The sequence below is a fragment of the Sminthopsis crassicaudata genome, chromosome 6 (assembly GCF_048593235.1).
Source record: "Sminthopsis crassicaudata isolate SCR6 chromosome 6, ASM4859323v1, whole genome shotgun sequence".
In the NCBI taxonomy this organism is placed as follows: domain Eukaryota; kingdom Metazoa; phylum Chordata; class Mammalia; order Dasyuromorphia; family Dasyuridae; genus Sminthopsis; species Sminthopsis crassicaudata.
The window spans coordinates 155,350,944-155,368,044 of record NC_133622.1 but is presented as its reverse complement, the minus strand read 5'-3'; the positions used below and the strand labels follow the sequence as shown (position 1 = coordinate 155,368,044).

The following is a 17,101-nucleotide window of genomic DNA, read 5'->3' as shown; positions in this document are numbered from 1 at the left end:
TGTGAATATGGATTTTATCAGATTCATACAACTCATGGGCAACATAAGGAGAGCAAAAACTCACTCTTTTGATTCTCTGCTCATATCTCTTGCCATTGTCAAGTTGCCTCACACTTTTTTGGTTGTCATTTAAAAAAAAAAAAAGATTTCTGTTTGATACATTTTTTCCCTATGGGTTTTATGGCAACTTCAGAGTTAATATAATCAACCACAAAGCCCCCATATGAATTCCCATGGAGTCCTTACTCTGATATAGATATATTTTATCTAAAACATTTTGAAAACATTATTCACTGACTTTCACAATTCATTGAGTTATAGAAAATTATATTAACTATTGATTATTGAAGTAGAGGCAGCAGATGGTGATGTTCTGGGATATCATCAGTTGAACTTCTATATTTAGGTTTGATGCAAACCCCTTCAGTCTTTTCTGATCCTGCATCAATAATAATTGTCCTTGTTTCTGTCTTTGTGGTTTTATCCCCTCCTATAATCTGAGCAGGTCTTCAGATTTACATGTTTTACATATAATTAACCCAGATATTTTTATGAAGTACTCCTTACTTTGCTTTCCTGTTGGAAGGCAAAATAATTTTTTTTAAAATAAGTCTGGTCTTTAAAGCAAAAGAATCCTTGTATTTTCCCATTTATAGTTTTTATCATGTACTTTTTCTATTCCACAGTTAGCCATTTCCTCCCATGAGAATGCTACCCCTGTGAAATTGTTACATAACTCAGCCGGACATCTGAACGGGCCGGCACGCACTGTTGGTGCTGCACTCATTGGCTATTTAGGTGAGAGAGAGATCTGCTGTGAATCTTTATATGTATATGGCAATCTTAAGTATAGTTATGAGAAGTAATTACTTCATGTCCTCTTGTACTCTCATGGTGCTGTCATTCATAATGGCAATTATTTTGCCTTTTCCTTTTAGTTGTTATATTTTCTTTTTATAATCAATGTGCCATTTGTTCAGAAGTTTATCCTAGTTTCTTTTTTTAATTGAAATTGCATCCTTTGTCTTCTGTGTTTTGGTTCAACAGATTTGTAGATTATCATAATAAATATAACAATTTGAGGCAGTGCAGTGCTTGGAATCATAATATATCTGATTTTTGTGGTAAGATAAAAATGCAAATTTAGTGTTACTGTAATTGCTTCAAGGAACCAGGTATAGAGAGAAAACTTAAAACATAAGGACTTAAGTTTTCTTCCAATTCACATATATTTCCTTGATTAGAGCTCAGTGGTATTTTATAATACTAAAATGGCCTTAATGTTAAATAGTCTTGTAACTGAGCTACTATTATCTGATCTTACAAAAGGAAAAGTTTTCTTAACCTTTAAAATTCTTAAAATATTAATGAAATTTAAAATTTTTCCTTTTTGTCCATTTAAGATAATTGAATAAACAAAATATTTCAAGATAAATTTAAGACTTCATAGATAAAATATTGAATTCTATAGTTTTTTCAATCTGATTAATTTAATAGCATGTGTAATTTCAGCTAGTCTTTACTAATGTGGAAAGTCATATCATGGTAACCAAAATCCATTATTTTTCTCAGTCCTCATAATTTTAGTAATTAATAGCATGTTATTTGTTGTTGTTTTGTAATAAATGTATTGATACCATATTTTCTTTATTCTAACAACATTTTTTTTTCTCTTATTTTTATTTTTGATCTTTGATAAGTGTCAGGGATTGCCGGTGTGGAGACTCCCTCCACTAATACAGATCAACAGCTCACCTGTCACATACAGTCTTAGAGATTTGCGTGGGGCACTAACAGTTTAAGTCACTTATCCAGTGCTGTGCTGATAAATGCTTAACAACTGGCTCTCTGAAAAAAAAAAAAAAAAAAAATATATATATATATATATATATATATATATATATATATACAGGACACACTTTAAGGTTAATCTGAATTATTAACATTTTCTTCATCACTTTCTTAAGTTTTGATAATCCACAAAACAATAAATCAAGCCCTGATTTTTATTGTTTACCAATTTCAGAGGCTCACACTGAAAATTTAATCTCAAAACCTGGTTCAGTTTGGTATTCTGTGCCATATTACTCTCTTAATTTAAGTCAAAAATTAATTAAGCATATATTATGTGTCCACAAATTATGTTCTTCATAAGTAATCACTAACTTTTTAGAACCTATTATAGCAGCATAATCACAAATATCACCTAAAAGTGAAAAATTCTAATGTCTTTTTTATTTGTATTTTGGGGGGCCAAACTCGTGATTTCATCTTGTTGAGAGTTTCTTAAAGAACAAGAAGGTAAATGATTTGCCCAGAGACAGGCCTTGAAACTAGGTTTTCCTGACTGAGACTGACTTTCTTCTATATTATTCATGCTGAATTGACTCACTTCTCTCTCAGAATTAGAAAATTATATTTTTAAGAAATTCTAATGTACTACCTGAATCCTTTCTCTGATGGTATAAGGACAAACTTTAATGGACAAGTTCTAGATATAGTTTTTTTATAAGAGCCTACTAGAGATTTATCTCTTGATGGCCACTAAAAGTCAACTTTTAAGTCAATAATTCCCCTACTGGAATTGATTCTAAAATTCCACAAATCAGTTATTTTTTTAATCATTGTGAGACCAAATCAGCAAAAATAATCTTTTGCATTGTTCAATCCATTTTATATAAATCAATTTACAATATTTATAAATGAATGAAAAAAGCACTTATTAATCACCTGCTATGTGCAGATTACATTGATTTTATTATAATTATCATTTTGGGAAAGGATAGATATATGGAATTTATATCCAAGGGCCATCAAAATGGATTGCATTACTTTTATATTTATTAGTTTTTTAAAAATGGAGATTTGGCCCTAATTACTTCTCATGTCTTTTATTCAGGAGTAAGAACATTTGTACCTAAGCCCGTTGCCACGACTTTACAGTACATTGGTGGGGCTGCTGCCATTCTGGGGTTAGTGGCCATGGCATCAGATGTGGAAGGGTTGTATGCTGCTGTAAAGGCCCTGGTTTGTGTTGTAAAGAGTAACCCACTAGCCAGTAAAGAAATGGAGAGAATCAAGGGTTATCAGGTATGTAAATGTGAGGTTTGGAGTTTCATTATTTTTTCTTATAAAAATTTATTTTGTTTTCATGATGATTAGTAGCTTATTTTTCAAGCTCTAGAATAGAAATATAATCTACATTCACTTAAGAATCTTGTAATTCATTCTTTACATATATTTACAAAAGCATAAAATGATAACAAAGTTATTAACTGTGTTATATTCATTATTTTTTTCCTTCTGACTCATCAAACTTCCTGGTCAGACAAATTATTTTATTATAGATTTTACACACTTTGAAATTCTCATTGGATCATAAATAGCTGCAGAGAAGAAATGCCATAGCTCTGGATTTCAGAGAGTTTGGTTTGGTGAAATGGTGAAATAAGCATAAAAAAATTATGCTTCCTGAAGCATAAGTATCCAAACCAGGATTGGCGCCTAAGATCCTGGCTTAAATAAATGACATATTGCCCCATGTACCTGCATCATTATATATTCTGTTCTTGATGTGTTGATACACATTGACTTTCTTTAGAGGTCCTGAAATATATTTTTTTAAAGTCTATAACCACTCCCTATTTTCATTAAAACCCCACTGCTGTAAATCTTAGTGGGCTATGACTATATGCAAATATGATTAGAAAAGGACTAAATTTTCTATAGATCAATAAAAAAGAGAAACAAGTATTTGGAGATTTAAATTTCTTTTTGTTATGTTTTGTACCATATATTTTAAAGCTCTAGTTGACAATTTCCTAGAAATAGATGAAAAGGTAGTTTGAAAAACATTTATATAGGTTCTTGTATTTTTTGTAATCATTCAAAAGCATACAACTCCAGAAAAGTTTATATAAAATGAATAGACAAGTCTGTTTAGTCCTATCAATTTGTTTTTTGTAACCAGGTATATAATGTTCTCCAGTGTTTGCATTTTTTAATATTCAAGATGTTTTATCAACTGGTATTTCACATCTTTTATTTTAGTTATTGGCAATGCTGCTGAAAAAGAAACGTTCACTTCTTAATAGTCACATTCTCCATCTGACTTTCTCTTTGGTGGGAACTGTTGATAGTGGACATGAGACATCCATCATTCCAAACTCAACTGCCTTCCAAGATTTGCTTTGTGATTTTGAAGTATGTATAGAAATAATAATGCATAATTTTATCATCAACATATCAGTTTCACTAATTATGTTGATAAAATTGAGGGGAATCAAATTTGATAAACTGTTATTCATCAGTCATCACTGTTATATGTAGATCTTTGTTCTAGGTTCTGGAGACAATTCAAAATGGAGATAAAATATAGTCTCTGCTTTAAGAGAAGTTATGATCTATAAACTAAATAAATTTGCCTACAATCACCACTGTTAATTTTATATTACAGGTCTGGCTTCATGCACCATATGAGTTGCATCTTTCATTATTTGAACACTTCATTGAACTTCTCACAGAGTCCAGGTATTAGTTATTACCCATGTTTTAAACTAAAAATTTTCAGTAGGTAAAGGAATGTTATAGTTTGGAAATGAAGCCAGAACTGTTCATTAAAACTGCTTTCTCTTTCAGTGAAGCCTCAAAGAATGCTAAATTAATGAGGGAATTTCAGTTAATCCCAAAGCTGCTACTTACACTTCGAGATATGTCTTTGTCTCAACCCACAATTGTTGCTATTAGTAATGTGCTGAGCTACTTACTCCAAGGCTTTCCCAATAGCAATGATTTACTCAGGTAATATAAACTTTTTTCTGGCTTTAAAAAAAAAATTTAATTTGATACTGAAGTGAAATTACTGAAGTAAGCTGTGCAGAAAATAGTCAAGACGCCATATGTGATTTTAAGTGTAGACATTCATGCTATGTTTTCAAATCTAGATTGTTTTATTGAAGAAGATAAATTATTGAATTCTTTACCTCAAGTTTTAGAATTGATTGGTGTAACTCTTTCATTACCTTCTCACTTATATACTTCTAGACTTCTTCCTTATGTCAATCAAAGTTTTCTTCATTTTCTTTTTCTTTTTTTTCTGGAGGATGGAAAGGGAATAACTGTGAGCAAAATAAACTTCATGCTCTCAAACTAACTGGGAAAGTTGGCCAAGGTTGGAGGGTAGGGGAAGGACAAAAAACTATAAGGCTGTACTTAGCAATTGAGGGATGACTAAACACATTGCATTATAAATATAATACAATATTATTATGCCATAAGAAATAAGGAAAAAAATAGATTTCAGAGAATCTCGTTTAGTATGAATTGGCACAGAATGAAGTGAGTCAAAGCAGGAAAACAACTTATATAAGAGCAACAGCATTATAAAGCATAACAAATTTGAAAGATTGAATATTCTTATCAGTATTATGATTATCCACTTCTGCTTGGCACCTTTGTTGAAGCTTTCAGCTTATATCCTAACACAGAGATGATGGATTCAAAAAATTACATCACAGAAGGAAACAGGAGTTTTTGAACATGGCCATCATATCATTTTGTGTGACTCATGTTTCTTTGATAGAAGGATTTTTTTTTTTTGTGGTGATAGTGGTACTTATTTGTTTTTCTTAGTTTTTAAGGAGACTGAAGAGGTATAAGTGATAATGATGGTATTGATGCAAAAAAAAGAGAGAGAGAGAGAGAGAGTACCACTGAATATTTTCTTAAATGCACATTAAAGAACAAAAGAAAGTTCAGAAGTTTTAAAACTGTCCACAGATGAGCAGGACAGTATTGGAAGAAACATGGATTTGATTATATAGATTTTATTTAAGAAGAAGCTAGTGGCATCAAATGAATTTCTATAATTTCATATGCACTTGGTTAGCATTTTTAAAAAAATCTTTATTTTATGTTAGGCATTTGGAAATGTTCCTTATTTGTTGGAAAAATTGAGAATTTAAAAAATGTGGAACTAAGCTTAGAAAGACATGGGAGTTAGATATATAAAATTTGGAGGCATGTAATAGTAACAATATCAACTAACATTTACACAGATCTTTAAGATTTACAAAATGTTCTACATGTTATCTCATCTGATCCTCTCAACTAGTTTGTGTTGTAAATGCTATCGTTATCCCCATTTTACAAATAGGGATAGTAAGACTGAAAGAGGGCAGAGTCATATGATTAGTATGTATTTGATGCAGCATTTAGACTCAGCTCTCTTTGACTCTAAAGCCAGCACTCTATACCACTGAGATGTCTTTATTAAAGAAAAGGGAATGGATGAGATGGTTTTGGAGCAGAGTTTAGTGTGAGAATAAAAAGATGACCCTTCAAAGGCTCATTCTTAGAAGTCAGGAGGAAAAAAAAAAACAACAAGATATTCTTAGAATAAGAATAAGATAAGAACATTAAAGATAATAGAAGCTGAAGAAGGGCCCATTACACTGGGCAAGTAAGAACTCACTGGGGTTTGATTTTAGTTTAACTAAACTTTTTTTTCTTGTTATTTGCAAGGCTATCGTAGAAAGGGAGGAGGTAGGACTATGTTGGGAAATATAGATAATATAAAGACCAAAAATATTAAGAAGTGAAAAAAAAAGCATTGATCTTAAAAGAAGGTAGTTTCAATAGACTGATAAAAAGAGAAACTAGCTTATTGGGATTTGAGAAGTGCATGGGCAATGAGAAATGATAGACTACTCTTAAAGGAAGTTTGGAAAGGGATGTGTGTGTGTATGCATATACCTATATACGTGTGTGTGTGTGTGTGTGTGTGTACATACACAATGCCGGGAATATATAATAATCTCAAAGGAAGAATATGTTAGTTATGTTTTCAGGCTTTTAGAACTAAGCTTGTTTGTAGGCAAAGGGAAGAATGTAGAAAAGAATGAAAAAGGAGAGGGCTTGATCTTTAAAACAAGACGGGCTAGAATCAAGGACAAGGTAGAGAAGTTAGTTTTGGTAAAAAGATAAGACCATTTCTTTATCTGAAACCTGGGGAAAAGAGAGACTAGGTAAAGACCAAAAGATTCTGAAGAATAGAAGAGAGAACATAAAGGGACATAAGACAAATGATGTTGATCTTTTTAGATGAAATTATCAGCCAGGGAATGGAAGAGACAAATAGTTGGATCCTTGAAATGAAAGTATTACAACAGCCCAGTGTGAGATAATCTAATAGAGAACCTATTAGAAATGAATTTTTAAAAAACTCTGTACAGCACTTAGAAATGAATTAAATTAAGATTGGGTAACTTACATTTATTCATACTTGATATGTTGCATATTTCCAGATAATTGCTGTCTTCTTATTTCTTTAAAACTTATTAAAAAATAAGTTAGTAGAGTTATTGGTTTGATTCCTAAGAAAAAATATTAAGTATTAATTTCATTAGTTTTCAACTAGAATTGATTAAACACCAAATGCTGGTCATTGGGCTGGAAAAAGTATCTTTTATTGGTGACACGGACACCATTCCTTATTTTATGTTTCCTGTGTTTGAAGGTTTGGACAGTTCATTGCTTCTACTTTGCCAACATTTGCTGTCTGTGAGAAATTTGTAGTCATGGAAATAAACAATGAAGAAAAGCTGGACACAGGTAAGAGCTCTAGGATTAGAAAAATAACAGTAGTAGGAACATTTATTTTGGCAGGCCAAAATGAGATCTAAAATTGTATTGGTAGTATTTTCTTAATTTTCTCTATTCAGCCATACTTTTTCCTTCTCTCATGGGTTGCACAGACCTATGATGGTAATTCAAAGCTCAGATTTACATCTAGAAAGAATGAGTTTCTATGGTGGTGGGGGTGAATAGAAGGGAGGAGTTGGTAGGTAGTAAGATATATGAAAAAACTTCAATAAAAAAACTTTTTTTTAATACGCAGAAGAAAATTAAAGGTACAGCACAGGACATAAATACAATTTTTAAAAGTACTTTGTTAAGTTATATACATGTACATACACATATACACATACATATACACACTTGTACAAACTTTCAGAGAGAAAATTCAATTTTAAAAAAGTACATGTAACTTGAATAAGCAAAATTGAAGTGAAGTAGCAGCAAATGAGTAAATGAAAAGGGAATTTTTGTGTTACGAATCTACTGAATTCTTATCTGAATATCATAGAAAAATAAAATTAATTAAAATGCGATTTCTTTTCCCCTGCTTCTTCCAAATTGTGCATTTTATAAAACTTTATAGTAGCATTCTTTTTTAATCCAGTACCCTTAGATACAGTAGTTCTTGGCCTGGGGTCTTTGAGCTGAAAATGAAAAAAAATTAATAGCTGCATTTCAGTATAATTGGTTTCATTTGTAATCCTATGTTTTGTATTTTATTCATTTAAAAGCATTAGAGAAGGAATTGCAAGGCATTACCAGATTCCCAAAGGGAATCCATGACACAAAATAGTTAAGAACAGCAATGTTCATTGTGACGAGGAAGATAATGTGGGGCCATGTTGTGCGGATCTTTAAAAAATAAATGGAGGCATTTGTGTTTGTGAAGACAGTAGGGAGCAGAGGAAGAGGGGTGTGGTTAGATCTTTTTTTAAAAAGTCACTGACTTTTGGTATGGAGAGACTTGAGTCAGGGCAAGTCTGGAGGCTTTCATAATCATCTAGGTGAGAAGTGAGGACAACCTGAATTCAGGTAGGGAGAAGGAATTGAAAGTGATGTGTTGTGGGAATAGATGTGGTAAGATGAGTATCTGAGTATCTAGATTGGTGAGGGAGAATGAGAGCTGAGATTAATGCCAAACTAAAAACCCTAAGAGATTGAATCAATGATGGCTATTTTTGACAGAAATAGGAAAGTTTGGAATAGAGTAGGTTTGGGGGAGAAAGATGATTGTTTTATATATGTTGATTCTGAAAATTTTCAAATTTCAAAATCTTTGCAATCTGGGATATCCAATTTGAAATGTGATGGTATAATTTGTGAGAGAGGATTGAAACTCGAGAGAGATTTTAGCCTAGATATACTAAGAGATATATAACCCTCTCCTTTCCATTCCTCAGTCATAGCCTATGCCAGGGAATCTAAAAGAACCTTCTTTCAACAAATACTTTTTCCTCTCTATCTTTATAACTCTCCTTTTCTCCCTCACTTTTCTCCTTCCTCTTTCTCTTCCTCTTCCCCTTTTCTTATTTCCTTCATCTCTTTTAGTTCTACCTTCTTTACCCAAAACTTCGTCTTTTGCTTCTCTGTTCCCTTTTCACCCCCTCAGTGACATTTTTCTTCTCTTTCCCTTTCTTCTTTGACTTTTTTTTTCTTCTTATCCTTCCATCTCTTATTCTCATTTTCCTTTACCCCACCATCTCTTCTTCTCCTTTATTCCTCTTCCATTATTTTATTCAATTAGGGAAAGAAGTATATTTACATCCACTTACATTTTTACATTGTCATTGGGTTTTGTTGTGTTTTATTTCTATGAGGCAAGAAGTTGATTTTTTTCTGTTAGTGAATTATCTTTTATGCAACAAAATTATTTTAATATGTATAAGAATAATGAATACTATCCATTTAGATTAGATCAGAGCTTAGATAATCATATCTCAAGAATAAAAGAAATGGAATCTGACTTTATCTTAGGTTTTTTCTGTTTCCCGTGTTATTTGTGAGATGTGTGGAAAAAAAGTTTTCCGGATCACTTGTTCTAGACTAGAAGAAAATCCTATGATTTCAGGGCCCAGTAAGTATTTTCGTGGGATATGAGCTGTCTCACATACAAAGTTTAATTACTCTCTTTTCTTTTTTAGGAACTGAGGAAGATTTTGGAGGTCTTGTATCTGCTAATCTTATCCTTTTGAGAAATAGACTGTTAGATATTCTACTCAAACTAGTCTACTCATCAAAGGAAAAGACTAGCATTAATATACAGTAAGTAGAACTCTTTCTTGATATTACATGCTGATTATGTCTTTCCCTTTAGTTTGATATACTTCCAAAATTGATAGTATAAGTCAACCAACCTTACTTTAAAATATGTAGAGAAATAATTTGCATCATCAATTCATTTTAATGAAACATTGCATTTTGAGATATTTTTTAAAATTATTTCATAATGAGGTTTTGAATTGTGTCTGACTAAATCCTGAAACTAATTCGAAACTTGATCCTCTTCCCCTTGAATAGAGCTTGTGAAGACCTGGTTAGAACATTGGGCTTTGACTGGCTCCTGATGTTTACTGAGGAACATTTGCACTCAACTACAGTGACTGCAGCCATGAGGATTTTGGTTGTCTTGCTGAGTAACCAGTCTGTTCTCATCAAATTTAAAGAAGGGCTCAGTGGTGGAGGCTGGCTTGAGCAAACAGATTCTGTCTTGACCAATAAAATTGGCACCGTGCTAGGTATGAAACTTTTTACTTTGAAGAGGTAAGATTTTATGTTCTACCTGACTTTAGAAACAGCTTGTGGTTACTGGTCCTTTAGCTCATGGAGCCTGTAGCGCATCCAGCTTTGTAACATCTCTCCACCTGGGCTCCAGTCACAAGGATTCTCACTAATAAATCACCAGTCTGGGTCATTTCCTTCCCTGCTCAATTTGAAAACTGAACTTCTGAAGTGAAGAGTCTAAATTTATAGTTATTCACCAAGTTATTGGGCAAATTCTTCACAAGGATTTATTGGGCATCTAGTAGGCACCAGACATTATACCAAGAATTGAGGACACAGGGAAAAACACAATTAGTTCTTGTACTGAAGGAGTTAATGGTCTGATTGGAGGATAGACACAGAACAACATCCAAACTACTATCTACAAACAACTCTTGTGCATATGTTATACATATACACAGAGAGAGATTTCGTAGGAAAGGCCTTAGCCTTTAAGGAAACATTAGTATTAAGGAAGACCTGAAAGGACTTCTCAGGTTAGCTGTGATTTTATGATTTGAATGCAAGTTTTCCTGCTTGGAGTATTATCCACTGTTCCACCTAGCTATACCTATCTTTCTCAACCTGTAATTTATTTATTGTATGAAATCAAAGCTTTTTTTTTTTTTTTCATTCAGAGTAATATCTTTTTTTTTTTTTTTTTAAAGTTAGGATTAGAGCAGAAGGGTAGCTAGGTGATGCAGTAGCTAGAGTATTGGGCCTGGAGTAAGGAAGACTCATCTTCCTGAATTCAGATCTAACCTCAGACATTTACAAACAAGGCAGTTACCCTTTTTGCTTCAGTTTCCTTATCTGTCAAATGAAATGGAAAAGAACATGGCAAATCATTCTAGCATCTTTGCCAAGAAAAAATAAAAGGAGCCGCAAAGAGTCAGACACTGAAAAACAGCAACAAAAATTACAGTAGAATTTCTCAAAACTGTGCTGCTAGGTATTTTGAAATACCTCAAGTTGATTTGCTTTTATTTTTTTAATGGATTTTATGTTGGTCTGCTAATAGTTATTAAAAATTTTATTAGAAAATTTTACTACAAGAGATCTGTCAAAGTTTTTTGTAAAGTAAAGGATTCTGTCACTGTGGAAAGTTTGAGAACTCCTTACAAATAATTTACTCAAGCTCCTTTTTATAGGTGAAGGAATTGAGGCAAAGATAGATTGACTTGTCCAAGCAGCTTATTAGTTGCAATTGTTTATGTTCCAATTTCTATATTAGGTTCTCTGAGTAAAAAAATAGAAGTGGTTGGTGTTTATCAGTAGAAACCTCCAAGCAAACCAACTTCTTATAAGGAGATTATAGGGAGAATACTTGAGACAAAAATCAGGTTCCTTGACTTCCTTTTCGTGATTTGTCCTCAAAATGTTAATAAACTAATGGAGGCATCAGAGTAAGCTAAACATTAAAGATAGAAATAGCTTTTAACCAGAAATTCAGCTATGCAGATGTACAGAGACCTATATTAAAGCTCTAAAAGAGGAAGTTGGTGATTGATTCTGCCCTTTAGATGGTTGATTATCTACCATACAAATATGCCATTATATTAATTTATTCAGATTGCCATATAAGTGAATTTTTTTCCCTGAGGCAATTGGGATTAAGCAACTTCCCCTGCGTCACACAGCTAGGAAGTGTTAGGTGTCTGAGGCCAGATTTGAACTCAGGTCCTCCTTACTTCAGGGCTGGTGCACCATTTTGCTGCCTCGAACGAATTTTTTAAAGCTCCAGTTCCACTACAGACAAGTTAAATAATAATATATTTTATGGGGAAAATTTATTTTGTTTGCTGGTGTGAGACTATTCTCTAGATTGATAGAGGATTTCATATTTTAAATACCTATAATTTAGGTATTTAACACCACATTTTGATGCCTCCTAGACAAAATGAGACAGTTGTAGTCCCAATTTGACCCATAAACTATATACTTGGACAAAATACTAAATTTTCTGTGCCTCACTTTCCTTTTCTTGATTTTATTCAATGAAACTTTGCAAGTTTCCATAGCTTGCATAGAAGTTGCAGCTTAATATTTTTGTTGTTATGTATACGCTGGCTCCATGCTTTCTTTCACTTCCCATTTAGAGAAATAAATGAATATTAATGCTTTTTAATGAAAAAAAAACTTTTTATTTTCATGAGAAAATTTTTCCAAAACATTTTCACATTCCCCCCTCAATCTTGTCTGTGTCTTGTACTAATTTTCTGTGTTCAGGGTAAAGTCACAGCATCACAGAATCTCAGAATTGGAAGTACCTTATCAATTGTCTAGTCCAAAAACTACCCAAAAAGAAATCCCTACACTACACTACACATTAGACAAATGGTTGTCCAACATTTGCTTGGAAACTCCAGGGGAAGTGGAATCCACTACCTCTGGAGGTAGTGTTTTGGATATATTTGTTGTATATATAGTTGACTACTATTAGTGTAAATATTCTAGACATAAATATCATTTTAACCCATTTTATTCCAAATTTTTATGTCATAGACACAATAAGATTTAATATGCCAAGAATTTTACACTAATTTTTATATCTTTTTTTTTTTTTTAAGGATTCAATGTGGGCAGAAGTGCTGGCGGACGATCAGCTATTAGGGAGATTAACCGGGATGCTTGTCATTTTCCTGGTTTTCCAGTTCTTCAGTCATTTCTCCCTAAGCATACTAACGTCCCTGCCCTTTATTTCCTCCTCATGGCCCTCTTTCTGCAACAGCCAGTTGCCGAACTGCCTGAAAACCTACAGGTCAGTGTACCTGTCATCAGCAGCCGATGTAATCAGGGTTGCCAGGTAGGAATTTATCTAACAAGGTGCAACTGTAATTTGGGGCTGGGGATTGGAAGTGTGAGTTAGAAAGGAGGGAAAAATTTACCAATGAGAATTATGGGTTAATTTCTTCAAAAAACATTTATGTGTTAAATCTGTAAATTATTTAGTGCATATGTATAAAGATGACAATAGAAAATTGAAGATAGGTTTATTCTAAATTCACAATAAGGGTGACTTTTATTTATAAGTTTAAAATAATTACAAAGATAAAAACATTTTTCTGTATTCATAAGATGTATCAATCAGAAAATCAACACTGAAGTGAACATTTTCACTGCTAGTCTAAAGAATTTTGTGGGATTTTATTCTTTTGAATATAGCTATCTTTTGAAAAAGTAGAAAATAAAAGACTTTAATTTTATATTTTCACAAATGACTTGGGTTATTGAAGAAATATGTTTAAAATCACTTTCAATTATCAAAAACTAACATTAATTTGCAAAATAGTTTAAATTAAGATGATATCTAAGTTAAGAAAGCAGAAGATAAAGTAAAGCTTTTATGCTTTCTGATTTTCTGACAATTAAGCATAAACCAATATATTAATCAATCAGTATTTATTTATTTGTTTGTTTGTTTGTTTGCTGAGGCAGTTGGGGTTAAGTGACTTGCCCAGGGTCACACAGCTAGGGAGTGTTAAGTGTCTGAGACGAGATTTGAACTCCGGTCCTCCTGAATTCTAGGCTGGTGCTCTATCTATCTACTGCGCCACCTAGCTGCCCCTCAATCAGTATTTATCAAGCACCTAACTTAGCACTGTGCTAAGCACTGGGGATCCAAAAAGAAGCAAAAGACAATTCTTGCTTTCAAGGAACTTGCAATCTAATTGGAAAATAGAGAAAACAACATGCAAAGATATTCAAGGCAAGCTATAATAAAGAGAAAATGATAGAGGAAAAGCACTAGAGTTAAGAGGGGTTCAACAAAGCTTCTTGTAGAAGGTGAGGAGATAGCAAAGTAGCCATGCATGGAAAGGATTTTTCAAGTTACCTTAGAGTTAATTATAACTCAGCATCCTGAAGCACAAACTCTTTAAAATGCTAAAGTTATCTTAGTCAGTTCCAATATTTTTTAATCCTTTTAAAATCCTCCACTGTGTATTCTAATGTTGGCCTAATAAATGAGTGAGTAACCTGATAGAGATCTGTTTAATCGCATAACAATTATTTTTCAAGCTCACATGGTTAAAAAGATTGCACTTCAGCAAGAAACAAACCCCCACAACTATACCTTACTTTAGTGGCAAGAACTTCTATGAGCAACGTTAAACCAAATTAGAAAGTTCTTTGCTTGTTTTGGGGGAAGGTGTTCATTAAAATTATTTTCTAACTGAGAATCAATTGAGAAAATTATTGTGCTTTAAATTTACTAGTTAGTCAGTATAGTTCCATATGATTTCATTCCTTTGACCACATATATAATTTATTCTGGAAATTCTTCTTTTGTAATAATTTATTTAAAGAATATATGTAGTCTTATAAAGTATAGTCTATTTATGTTGATAAGACAAAACAAATACATAAGATAGAATGTTCTGGTAAGTATCTTTTACAATTTATCTTTTTAGATAGAAAGGTATTACAGGATCTATGAGGAAGTGAAGTTCGCCTCTCATTCTGTCTCTTCACACTAACTAAAACTGTGATTGTGATTATTAGACCAACATCCATCTGATCATTTAATAAAGAATTTTATTTGAAAGATGTTAAAATATTAGAAGTCCAGTTTCCTGTTGAGGAAAAGAATCTGTACTTAATTATTGTTTTACTTCATTCCCATAGTTTGATTTGGATTCCATTTGGACATTTATTTTTGGAGTTCCTGCTTCCAGTGGAACTGTGGTGTCTTCAATCCATAATGTTTGCACAGAAGCTGCTTTTTTGTTATTGGGAATGCTTCGTAGCATGCTAAATTCAGTAAGTATGATGAAGCATTGGGAAACATTAATAACTCCATCTGCCTCTGTTATTCTGAATAAAAGGACATTAATCAAAATGGTCCACTTCACTTTACTGTGATTAGATTTGAGAACCTAAATCCCACCATTTTCATCTCCATGAAAATAATGCCTTACATTGGTACAGAAGAACCTTATCAAAACATTTGTACCAATATATGATATTTTCATTATCATAACTCTCATCCTCACGTATCTCTGGGATCCTGATGCAGTGCTATGATTAGGCATTGCTTTCAGAGGAATACTGCTACCACTTTGAGTTGCCAGTGGGTCATCTCTGGCTCTGACAGATCTCTTAGACTGATACAGTTTCATGAGGGATCAGTAGTGAGGAAGGCAGGACTCTTTTCCAGCTCTTAGGGATTCCCTTTCTCAGGCCTGCCTAGTTCCATTCATAGGATTGGCTGCCTTTGAAATGCCAGATTCTGATCTTCCTTCCTAGGTGGGTAATATTCTGCTCCAGAAGCGTTTCTGCTTCTTCCAGCCAATCCCAGGGTGTTCCATATTCCCCGAGTGGCATCTGCTCTCACCCAATGATTAAAGCACTTCTATGACATGTAGCTTATATTTTAATTCACTTGCAAAGGTCTGAGCCTTCTGTTTTTAAATTGATTGGGATGGTTTTTCAGTCTCCTACTCTTATATCGTGTATTGTTATAAATGTTATGGTATTGGTCTTGAAGGCCTATGGTATTTGTTTTATGGCGTTTTCCTTATTAACTTTCAAGCATGTAGCATTTTAAACTGTGACAAAGCATTTTCTTCTCTACCACCTTCTGAGAAACATTGTGCTAGGCATATTTAGTATTGAGGGCTTATGGGGAAAGTAGGGACAAGTATAAGAACAAACATGAGCACACATATACAGGACAAAGGTCAAAGGGGTTTCAGCTTCGGGTGATTAGAAGTCATTTTCTCCCTTTGCCTATTTAGAGCCTACTTTTTAAATGAGGAAATGGAGAACCAGAGAGTTCAAGTGGACAAATGCCCAAGGGCACATAATGGCAGAGCCAGGATTTATCTTGGTACTTGGTTCCGTGTCTGTCACACTCTCCTATTCTACACTATGATATACTTGCAGATAAGTGTGCCACAAATGCTTGAAATTCTGATCTAGAGATTAATGTGGGAACATACACATTCAAATTGTATATGTGGATACATTCTTACCTTAAACAGATTACAGAATAACAAAACTATTTATCATAGATACCTTTAAATAAAAGTTCACTTTTGCATAATGTTTTATAGTATAACCAGTACTTTTCTCCCATTGGTGAGAAACTGAAGCTCATTGTAGTTAAATAGGTTTGTTTTTTTCAGTTACACAGATAAGCAAACAGCACTGAACTGTGAAATTTAAAATCTTCTGATTCCAGGACCCCTGTGCTTCTGGTTAAACTATGTTGCCTCATTACACAACGACAAAAATCAAAGGACTTGTACCTTGCACAAAGCAATATTTTAAAACGTGATATAGATCGACAATCCTCAATGCTTCAAAATAACCCTTAGATTTGGAGGTCGTTTTATATAGCCATATGTTTAGAAATTTGAAAATATATTTTAAACACTTTTTAATGGAAATCTTTAAAAAATGTGGTCTTGCTTTCTTGCCCTTTTAAAGAACATACTTTAAGTTTTTGCTGTCTTAGTATTATTAGGTACATCAGTTATTATATTATTGTACTAGTATTCTAGTATAGCCTATTAACACTACGAATATACTATTATAGTAGTACTACATTTAGTAATGTCTTACCGTATATTTGTATTATAGTATATAGTATGTGGGGCTAATTGAGATAGTTTGTCCTTATACTTAAGTAGCCCTAGACTTAGAGACTTAGAGAGAATACAGAATACAGATCATTGTTCTTGTAATGGGATGATAAGTT

At 32.9% G+C, this 17,101-nt stretch overlaps 1 protein-coding gene across 6 annotated transcripts in view; it reads left to right on the top strand.

The window, feature by feature from the left end:
* Positions 1 to 17,101, top strand: part of WDFY3 (WD repeat and FYVE domain containing 3) — a 306,260-nt gene that overhangs the window by 194,051 nt on the left and 95,108 nt on the right. For 5 of the 6 annotated variants that reach the window (XM_074273239.1, XM_074273238.1, XM_074273236.1 and 2 more), the window contains 10 exons: positions 687 to 798; positions 2,900 to 3,090; positions 4,051 to 4,203; positions 4,457 to 4,530; positions 4,639 to 4,800; positions 7,517 to 7,611; positions 9,780 to 9,900; positions 10,156 to 10,373; positions 12,969 to 13,204; positions 15,025 to 15,159. In XM_074273239.1, coding sequence (XP_074129340.1) covers positions 687 to 798; positions 2,900 to 3,090; positions 4,051 to 4,203; positions 4,457 to 4,530; positions 4,639 to 4,800; positions 7,517 to 7,611; positions 9,780 to 9,900; positions 10,156 to 10,373; positions 12,969 to 13,204; positions 15,025 to 15,159 — 1,497 coding nt within the window. The remainder of the gene's footprint in view (positions 1 to 686; positions 799 to 2,899; positions 3,091 to 4,050; positions 4,204 to 4,456; positions 4,531 to 4,638; positions 4,801 to 7,516; positions 7,612 to 9,779; positions 9,901 to 10,155; positions 10,374 to 12,968; positions 13,205 to 15,024; positions 15,160 to 17,101) is intronic. The other variant, XM_074273237.1, reaches the window with a different exon arrangement.